Raw genomic sequence first — 11,265 nt, 5'->3', positions numbered from 1 at the left:
GTCAAAACACAAAAATAAGCTAATATTAAAAGGGTATACCAGTTGTATATACTATAGCAGTTTCTCAATTAGCTTTATGATATCTCTATAATAAAGCAAAGCAGCCTAGTAGACCAATAATTCAGTATCAGCTTTCATGATGGTTCTGATATTCTTTATGATTTGTTATAAAACTTTTATTTATAATGTCCAACAGGAAAGTGTACTCAATTGTAAAAAAAATATTGCAGTAATAGATAAAATATTTATTTCATAGAATACAAGTGCTTGTCTACTTATAAATGATTTGAAAGATATATAAAGTGTATTTAATGTTTAGTATTATGCAGTTCTTATATTTGTCCTCATGATGTCAGTGTTGGATAAGACGGTAGACAAGCTGAATATTCTGTGTGTAGAGCTGGTGATACTTACAATAACCAGATACTAGAGTTTTTCAAGAAGGATACCCTCCTCTTTGAATTCATATCATTTTCCTCCTATGATTCAGGATCATACCTTGCTATTTTCTTTGGATTTTAATGACTTTTCTTCTATAGACATCATGGCATGGCAAGTAATATTTCTATGCTTTACATTGTGTTCTGTGGCTGTTTCTAATCAACTTCACTATTCAATTCTAGAAGAGATGAAGATAAATGCTGTAGTTGGGAATTTAGTAATAGATTTGGGATTGAATACTAATGAATTAGAAATAAGAAAATTAAGGATTGTTTCCCATGCCAGCAGGAATTATTTCAATGTGAGTTTAGAAAATGGCAACTTATATGTCAGTGACAGGATAGATAGGGAAGAGCTTTGTGGATCAGAGCAGAGCTGCTTTATGGACCTTGAGATTCTGGCTGAGAATCCTGTGAATGTTTATCCTGTCAAGGTGGAAATCCAGGATATAAATGACAATTCACCAACATTTTTTAAGAGTACATTTGAGCTAGGAATAAGTGAGTCTGCTTCCCCGGGTGCACGTTTTATTCTGGGAAATGCACTTGATCTGGATATCGGGACTAATTCTTTACAGAGTTATACTTTGAGCCAAAATCCACATTTTGCTTTGAAAGAAAAGATTGACAGTGAAGGAAAAAAACATCCAGAGCTGATCTTAGAACAAAATCTAGATCGAGAAAAGCAGCAAAAATATACATTAATTCTGACTGCAACTGATGGAGGGAAACCTCTGAAAACCGGAACTGCTACTATTACAATTGAAGTACAAGATGTCAATGACAATTATCCAGTATTTAGTCAAGATACCTATAGAATACATTTAAATGAAAATTCACCAGTAGATTCCTTTGTTCTTCAGCTTAGTGCTACTGACAAAGATGAAGGATCCAATGCCAAAGTAAGATATTTATTTAGTCATATGTCTGAAAAAGCTAATAATGTATTTAGCTTGGACTCTGAAACTGGTATTATTAAAACAAAAGGGGAACTAGATTATGAAATAACAAGAAGTTATGAGATGACTGTGGAAGCAGCAGATGGTGGAGGCCTTGCGGCCAAATGCACTATATTAATTCAGATAGAGGATGTCAATGATAATGCACCTGAAATAATGCTTGCTTCACTGAAGACACCTATTCTAGAGGATTCTGCACCTGGGACACTTGTTGCATTAATTCATATTAAAGATTTAGACTCTGGGAAAAATGGTGACGTTACATGCCAAATATCAGAAACCAGTACATTTATATTGATTCCATCTTCTAACAATTACTACAAACTTGTGACTGCAAGTTACATGGATAGAGAGAAAAATTCTACTTATAATATCACCATTATAGCTGAGGATGGAGGCATCCCTCAAATGGTTACTAAGAAGGAAATATATATAACAGTTTTTGATATAAACGACAATTGTCCACTTTTCGAGAAACCAATCTATGTTGCTTATATTCCAGAACATATTCCAGCTGGAACTTCATTGCATACTGTCCATGCCTCAGACCCAGATGATAATGAGAATGCTCAGATAATTTACTCTATAATAAGCTCAACTGTTGACAATATTCCAGTCACATCATATATTTCCATTAACTCAATAAGTGGAGTGATCTATGCCCAGAGGTCATTTGACTATGAACAGTTGCGGGAATTTCAGTTCCAGGTGATGGCTAAAGACAGTGGATCTCCTCCTCTAAGCAGTAATGTAACAGTGAGGATATGTATCATTGATAAGAATGATAATGCTCCTAAGATTCTCTATCCATCACCAGACACGGAGGAATCAGCATTATTTGAGTTTATTCCTCACTCTGCTGAGAAAGGTTATCTGGTCACCAAAGTGATTGCAGTGGATGATGACTCTGGCCACAATGCCTGGCTCTCCTATCACTTACTACAAGTTCAAGAACCATATTTATTCACCATTGGCCAATATACTGGAGAAATCAGGATTGGAAAAGATCTTCCAGATATGGCATCTTTGAGGCAAAAGATTGTGGTTCTGGTAAAAGATAATGGTGTCCCATCTTTGTCATCTACAGTCACAATAAATATGGTTGTAGCAGAAAACTTTCAGCAGGTTTTACCAGAGATAAAGCGACATCCAAGTAAATCAGAAATTTCTTCTAATGCAACCTTTTACCTTGTAATCGCCATAGCTCTGATTTCCTTATTGTTCATTATAACAGTATTGATAACAGCCATTTTTAAGTGCCAGAAGTCAAGTGTACCAACATCTTTTGGAACATATAGTAGAAATGTGTACCCTCAGTTCACCCTGGGATATCCTTCTGAGATTAGTGATACAAGTTTACCTTTCCCATTCTCATATGATGTGTGTGTGACTCTGGATTCAAAGCAGAATGAAATTGCTTATCTGAAACCAGTGGAAAATGTCCCTACAGACAATCTTATAGACACTGATGATTCTGCGGTTGTTGGTGATAATGTTTCCACTGAACAAGTTGCACAGGTAAGACATAGTTTTTCACTTAATTCTTAGAACAATAAAAATTATCTTGCTCTGCATCATTTTTTTTGTGGAAGATTTAAGATTTTTAGTTATAAAAGTGCTGGCCTATTTGGTGGCAGGGACTGTGAGAGCACACATAGGCTTGTGCTTTTTCCTATAGTGTGCAAACACAAGCACCACTGATGGATAACAGGGTGTTCATAACCATTGAAACGAGCAATGTATAAAGTGATGGAAAAATGAATCCAGCCAGAAAAGGAAGCAATATGATAAATCACAATACATCAGTAAGTGCCTTGTATTCACATAATAAATACCATTTGCTGAAGTGAGACAACTCTTTTAAGTGTACTATGCTGACCATTAAAATATGTGTGCACTCATTTAGCATATTCCTGTATTATATCTACAATCTAGTTACTTGTGTTGAGCGCGAATATTCATATCGCGAATTTTAATCGCGAACATCGCCACTTCGAGAATTCGTGAATATTTAGAATATAGTGCTATATATTCGTATTCACAAATAGTGTTGAATACTCTAATCGCGAATTTATTATATATATTACATTTGCTGATTTTCACAATCAAATAAACAATGACTAGAGTTTACGAATTCTCGAATTTGCTAATTTATGGCGAATATTAGGCCAAAAATTTGCGAAATATTGCAAATTCGAATATTTCCTCTTCTGCTCATCACTACTAGTTACCTTTTTACCCTGTGGTGTGCTATGTGGTTGCTTTTAATATCTAGTCGATCTGCTTCCATCAGTATAATAGTTGTTACCAATTATTTTACTCATACACATAATCTACAATAGTCATTATATAGGTAGTGGTGGCCTTGCGGTTTGCGGCGAACGAGCACATGGCGATGTCCGTACGCGCCATATTGTTTTGCATTGCGCCGAACTTTGACCCATGACACATCCATCAGGTAGGACAGGACAGCCAATTGAGACGTTTCAGCACATGGACACCCCCCCAACCCTATAACAGAACCTGATCTGGCAGCCATTTTACATTATGTGTTTTGCCAGTGTAGGGAGAGGTTCCATTTTTGAGCAGGGACAGGCTGTTAGGAATAGAGATGGCCTTGCGGTTCGCCCGGTCGCCGTTTTGTGTGAACTTTGTGCATTCGCGATTCGCTATACATGCGAACATATGGCGACATTCACGAGCGCCATATTATTTTGCATTGCGATGAACTTTGACCCATAACACATCCATCAGGTGGTACAGGACAGCCAATTGAGACATTTCAGCACATGGACACACCCCTACCCTATGAAATAACTCAATCTGGCAGCCATTTTACATTCTGTCTTTTGTCAGTGTAGGGAGAGGTTGCTTTATTGAGCAGGGACAGACTGTTAGGGACACAAAATGCTAGCTAATAGGGTCACAAAAGTCCTTTTAAAGACTGGTATAGGTGTGCTATCGATAGGTGTGACATACTGAGGGGTGTGATATACCTATAATATACTTTCTAACATAGAAATTATAGTGCATTTGTATTGTGCAGGAGTTGTGTGCGGTTCTGCTGCGATACCGCAGCTAGATAGAGGGACAAATGCTATTGGAACAACTAATTGCAACGGGTGTGATATACCTGTTGCCCCCAAAAAAACAGATTTAGGGGGCGCGATATTCCTGCTTCCACCAAATACTGTTTGACTGCTGCGATATACCTGTTTACACCAAATACTGATTGAGGGGTGTGCTATACCTGCTTCCACAAAACACTGATTGAGAGGTGCGATATACCTGTTTCCGCCAAATACTGATTGATGGCTGCGATATAACTTTTTCCACCAAATACTGATTGAGGGGTGCGATATACCTGCTTCCACAAAACACTGATTGAGGGGTGCGATATACCTGTTTCCGCCAAATACTGATTGATGCCTGAGATACACCTGTTTCTGCCAAATACTGATTGAGGGGTGCGATATACCTGTTTCCACCAAATACTGATTGAGGGGTGCAATATACCTGCTTCCACAAAACACTGATTGAGGGGTGCAATATACCGTGACCGATAAGCGTACTCACCTAGCTCACGACAAATGAGTTACCTCACATTTCTAAAAATGAATGAGGCATGGATGTCGGAGGAATTCAACACCTGTGATGACCATGTGTAATTGAATTTCCTCATGCCTGCTCACACATATCCGCCACCAAAGCAAGCAAAGAGTGGTCCTTGCCTTATGTATATATAGCCGCATAAAAGGCATTTTCTGTCAGGTGAATGCCTAATTTTTGGGGCCTGTACTGGCCTACAGTAAAAATTTTATCCATTTACTGCATAATGTACCTCGAGCCACATAGTCAAATTTATTTTATGGATGGTGAATGACTAATGTTTGGGGTCTGTACTGGCTGACAGTTATATTTTTTTTATCTCTAGCCACATAATCACACTGTCTAACTCCTCTGCATTCACCATAAGGACCTTCTAATGTCACAGGTTCATGTGACTGTGCCCCCCGTCCCGCACTGTGCCCCCTTATTCCCTGCATTCTGCCCTCTTAGCACACCCTGTTCAGTGCCCCTAGTCATTCCCTGTACTGTGCCTTTTTATACCCTTTTATCCGGTCACGGTATGGCAATGTTATCCGGTCACTGTACAGAGGTCTTATCCGGTCACGGTATGATGATGTTATCTGGTAACTGTACAAAGGTGTTATCCGGTCAATGTATGGCGTTGGTATCCAATAACTGGATGGCCATAACTGTGTCCCTTTCCCTGCACACGCTATTTTTTGTAGACCTGGCATGAGCGGGAAAAATATGCATATTGCAGTGCTAAGGACCTTTGCGCCACAATCTGTGTCAGAAATACGTCTAACATAGACGTATTTCTATATAATAAATTACCACCTAATTGTATTATTATTTGGGGGTAGGGCTAATATCTTTATTTTATATAGATTCTGGTGTATTATACTGTGCCCTGTATTTCCCAGTAGAAAAATTATCCTTGGGAAACACAGTCCTCATCCCTGACCACCAGGACCAGGTAGCGCTCTCTCAGTACATGGCGGCCTCCCCTCTCCGCCACACTGCTCCGCTGTGTACTGGTGCTTATTCTGACACTAGGGCTGGGTTCACATCCTATTTTTGCCATCCATTTAATGCATACCAAAAATGTATGCGTTAACAGATGCCTCAGACTGATGCAGTACAGTGGCGTCTGTTCACCATACAGTTCCATGGTAGAATTATTTTTTTTTCGGTTAATGTATGCATTGTTTTTTTACTGGACTCTGCAGGATACAAAAATGTGGAGTGCTGCACATTTGTATACATCAAACCGATAGGAAATAACAATTTTCAAGGCTCCAGCATGGCACATTTTTGAGAGTTTCCCTTTAAGACGCATAAAAATGGCCCTTGATTAAAATACATTTTTTTTGTGGTAATTTTTGCCAATGACCCCCCTCTGGTATGTCACTGTCCATGTAGTGGGACTATTTGTGCACTCATAGTTTGTATTAGGTGGCTGCAAGTATGGCCTGAAGATTTTTCAGATTCGCCTGCTATTAAATTCAATAGGTGGTTCGCGAACTTTGCTCGTTCGTGATCATTTAGACGCGTTCGCGTGATCGTGCTCGCGAATCGTCCAGGCCAATGTTCGTCCATCACTATATATAGGAATTGCGTAAAATATAATAGGGGCATTTATCTTTCAAATTATGTCTCTTCTATGGAAGCACATTGTTGCAAGTTTTCACGCACATCTTTATTTGCACAAATGTCTTTTGACATTTACCCATCAATGCCTGATCTTGACACCTTTCAAAGAAGTCTTCGTTTTCGAGCAACTGTTGTGATTAGACCTGTTTCCTGGAGCATTTACTATGTGTGACTTCTGTAAATGTCACAGAAAAGTTGCATTTCATTTACACTCCAGGTAACCCCTTGGCATACTTTCACTGACAGTAGCTAAACCACATTTCACTTAAGCCAACTTCATTATTGCTTTGTGCCATTTCATAAATTAGGTATAGATATACAAACCAAAGACAGGCTTAAAATTTATACAAAAAACATTGCAAATCAAAAGTTCTCCAAACATGCCCAGGCTACAAAATTGGTGGAAGATCTTAAGCATAAACTTAGAAAAATGAGACTTAAAATGTATAATCATAGGAAAAGAAGGAAAAGGGGTAAACTTTAGATATAGTTTGTTATATGTTTTTTATATGGTTCAGGAGAGAAGTGAAGTTCAGGAAATAATTATGAGGACAAAGGGGCTCAAACGGAACTTATTGGGGGGGGAATATCTGAAGCAATATCAGTAAATATTATTTTACTGAAATAAAAGTAGATGCTCAGAAAACGGTTCCATAGATTAGGCTGGAAAATCAAGATAAAGTTAATTGAAACACTCCTGAAATAAACAATACCATATTTCCAAGACCATAAGACACACCAGACCATAAGACAGACATACTGTTTTAGAGGAGGAAAATAAGAAAAAAAATGGATTTATCAGACCTCAGATCAGACTCCCAATCATCAACAGACCCCCAATCTTTAAGAGATCACAAATATTCATCAAACCCCCAATTTTTATCAGACCTCAGATCAGATGGCAAATCTTTATCAGACCTCAGATCAGACCCCCAATCATCATCAGACCCTTAAATCAGACCCCTAGTATTTAGCAAAACCTCAATCATCATTAGACCCCAAATCAGACCCACAATCTTCATAAGACCTCAGATCAGACCCCAGTCTTTATCAGTTCCCCAAATCAGGCCCCTAGTATTCATTAGACCTCAGGTAAGAACCCCAATCTTTATTAAACCTCAGTTAAGACAACCAAATCAGACCCCTAATCTTTATAAGACCTAAAATCACACCCATAATATTAATCAGATCTCAGATAAGACCTCTAATCTTCATTAGACCTCCAACTTAGACCCCTAATCTTCTTCAGATCTCAAATCAGACTCCTATTCTTCATCAGAGCCTAAAATCAAACCCTCACTCTTCATCAGTTCTCAGATCAGACCCCAAATCTTTATCAAATCCCCAAATTAGACACCAAACTTCATTAGACCTCAGATAAGACTCCTAAATCAGACCCCCAATCTCCATCAGACCTTAGATCAGACACTCAATCTACATCAGAGTAAAGCCAGCTTCCGCTGTAATCACCTCTCCCCAGTCCTACTGTACTAATGAGTGCTTTCATAATTTAAGCACTCATTAATATTTGTATCCAAAGGAAATATTAACACTTTTGCTACCAGTGCTGTAAATGTTTCAAACAACAGAGACCCGTGGCTAATGGCTACGACTGGCAACAATGCCAATCGTGGTCATTAAAGCCTTTAGATGCCTTGATCACACTTCAGGCTTCTTACTGGCAACATCTGCAGCCAAAGAGGATTCCAATAATTGAATTCAATAAGTTGGGTCTCTTTGAAGAGACCCAGGGTATTGAAGCTTCAATTATAATTTTGGCCCGCAGCAGCATAAGCAATGAGCAATTCTATTACCAATATGGATATATAATAAATATAATAGTACAGAATAAAAAAAGAGTCTTTTAGCCTCAAACACAAACTACAAAACCATACAAAAGTTAAAAAAAGTAAAAATATATAAAAAATGTAAAACATCAAAAAAATTCAATTACTCCCTTTCCATAGATTAAAATAATAAATACATAAGTAACAAAACATATAAACATCATGGACATCACCATATCCGAAAAGGCCCATACTATTAAACTATAAAAATATTTTTCCAATATGGTAAATGGCGTAACGGAAAAGTACAAAATGGCCGATTTGCGATTTTTTTATTGCTTCTCTCACCCAAAAAATGCTATAAAATGTGATCAAAAAGTCACACACACTCCAAAATGGTAATAAAATCTAAAGATTATTTCGCAAAAAATGAGCCCCCAAGCAGCTCAGTGGATATAAAAGTTATGGGGGTCGGAATATGGTCATATAGAATTTTAGTTTTTCAAACTTTTCATTTATTTTTACACTATTTAGACATAAAAAACATGTATATATGTGGTATCATTATAATCGTACTGACCCAGAGAATGAAGAGCATGGGTCAATTTTGCCACAAAGGGTGGAGGAATTGCGTTTTTTTTTCAATTCCACCTCATTTGGAATATATTTCCCACTTCCCACTACATTGTATGCCATATTAAAAAAAAATGTCATTAGAAAGTACAACTTGTCCCACCAAAAATAAGACCTCATACTGCTATATGAACAGAAAAATTAAAAAGTTATGGAAATCACAAAAACGAAAAAACCTCTGGGTTTTCTGCCATTATACTTATATGTTTTAACTCTCTTCAAAATGATATCCCATTGTGAGTATTCAGTGCTTAAATTGAAAACTGCAATATTTCAAGATTTTTTAACCATATAGTGAAATAAACATATAGATGTACAAAAAACCTTGATTTAAGCAAATGTTGATTTTTTCATGATAGGTTTGAAGCATACCAGAAATCCACCAAAAACTATACAGTTTATAACATTCATCGTCTTATTTCATGTTGAAAACAGATAATTTGAATTGATAATGGTGGAATTTAAAAATTTACATTTATCTGTGATTATTACTATTTTATTATTATATAACCATAATATTTTATTATTATATAATGAGCCCCACCCTCAGGCATAACCTGCTCCTCCCCTCCACAGGTTTGGAGAAGTGGGGGGTGGGACAGTCACTGTCTTTGATTAGCCCTTTCTTGACCCTGTGTTTGTACCCCCTGATGAATCCAAATGTTGGGGGAAAATGCGTCGGGGTAACAGGGTACTATTTGGCTTTTGGGGCGTTTTTTAGGATTATCTAGGGCAGGTACGGGGACGGAGGATCCTCACCTTTAGGGGATGCCTCCGGGCTGAGGATTATCTAGAACCATTGTAGGGAAAGAATCTTTCCTCCCATGTTTATATCCTCACTTACACCTGCTTCTAGCCCCATGGTTTTTCTCAAATAGGGTGGACCAATAAGGGTCGCTTTAAGTATACCAATAAAAGTATATATTTTAAGGGTTCTATTATTTCTTCAGTTAGATTCTTTAGCTTGTTGGGACGCAGGTATATCTACCTTATTTTTTGTTTTTCTGATTTCATATTTTATTATTATACAATTACAATCTTGCTCTCTCTTGCTTGTTCAAAAATATAAAAGAAGTTAAGAAGCCATGGAAATTATCCCTTTATAGAACATTTTATTCATATAACTAAAATATATCCAGTTTTCTTTCTATTGTATGACTCAGGATATATCCTAAACATTAAAAATGAAGATAATTCGAAGATTGAATCAATTATATCTCCAGAGTTGAAATAGTTGAGTTGGAATGTAGTTTGAATTCTGAAGAAAAATTATCATGAAATTGAAAATCAAAGGTAAAATTATGGTATGCTTTAGTTTTAAAATAAAAAGAACGACATTGTTATACCAGGAAAACATTTTTTGTGAATGCGTATCTATATAAGAGTCTAATGAAGAAAGACATTAGATATTGATAAAAAAAAGAAAAAAAAAGTTATTGAGCTAAAAGTTTATTTTCTATTTATTTATATAAATTCAAATATATCATAAAGACAAAAAACAGTACTATAATATACCCCTATTTTTTTTACCCAACACACCGACCCATTCCCCATAGAGAGAGAGTAGAAACCCACAAAAAAAAACCTTTATAATTATTCCCATTTTTCACCAAACTTGTATTTTGTTAAGCCAGTGGTTCCACAGTTTACTAAAATGCTCCTTCATCCCCCTATTATAATATATTATCCTTTCCATTTTTATCATATTATTCACAATTTTCTTCCATTCATTTATAGAAGGCTGATCTTTTTTCGTCCATTTTCTCAAAATAAGCAATCTTGCCTAAAACAGAAGCGTACTTGTTTCACAACCTTCTTCAAACCCAAATGTATTGTACCCTCCAATATACAGGCCATAGGGTCACCATATATTTGTACTCCTAAAGCTTTATCAATAACAGCTGCTATTTCAGACCAATATCTAAACAACTTGGGACATCTCCATAGTAAATGAACCAAACCTGCCTGTTCTTCACCGCATCTCGGACACTCATCTGTGTCTCTGTAACGGACCATTCAGCACACAAGAGGTTAAAAACCGTTTAGGCGATATTCCCCTTTCCAATGCACAGGCAGCTACTGCAAGCACCAGTCTGCCGAACTGCAAACTACACAAATCCTTCAACTCCGGAACAGGAAACACACAAACACTGAAAACAGCTGAACAGGAAAAGCACAGGAAACAATCAGCTTACACTCCTGGCAATCAGAATACAATCCAAT

The 11,265-nt window shown here is 37.0% G+C and overlaps 1 protein-coding gene across 1 annotated transcript; it reads left to right on the top strand.

Annotated features, from left to right (window-relative positions):
- The first annotated feature begins 544 nt into the window (after positions 1-544).
- On the top strand, positions 545-8,263 carry LOC121008398 (protocadherin gamma-B2-like). The gene is made up of 2 exons (XM_040440964.1): positions 545-2,917; positions 8,138-8,263. The coding sequence occupies exons 1-2, from the start codon at positions 545-547 to the stop codon at positions 8,261-8,263; spliced, it is 2,499 nt and encodes an 832-aa protein (XP_040296898.1).
- Positions 8,264-11,265: the final 3,002 nt, after the last annotated feature.

Source organism: Bufo bufo, chromosome 1, assembly GCF_905171765.1.
Source record: "Bufo bufo chromosome 1, aBufBuf1.1, whole genome shotgun sequence".
Taxonomy (NCBI): Eukaryota; Metazoa; Chordata; class Amphibia; order Anura; family Bufonidae; genus Bufo; species Bufo bufo.
Note: the sequence above shows the minus strand (reverse complement) of the source record. Positions and strands in the feature narration are given on the sequence as shown.

Bases quoted from the DNA above. Each gene is read 5' to 3' on its own strand.
- LOC121008398 (XM_040440964.1), top strand. From the start codon at position 545: ATGGCATGGCAAGTAATATTTCTATGCTTTACATTGTGTTCTGTGGCT. The intron at 2,918-8,137 runs GTAAGACATAGT...TCATAATTTAAG, and splicing joins CCACTGAACAAGTTGCACAG to CACTCATTAATATTTGTATC.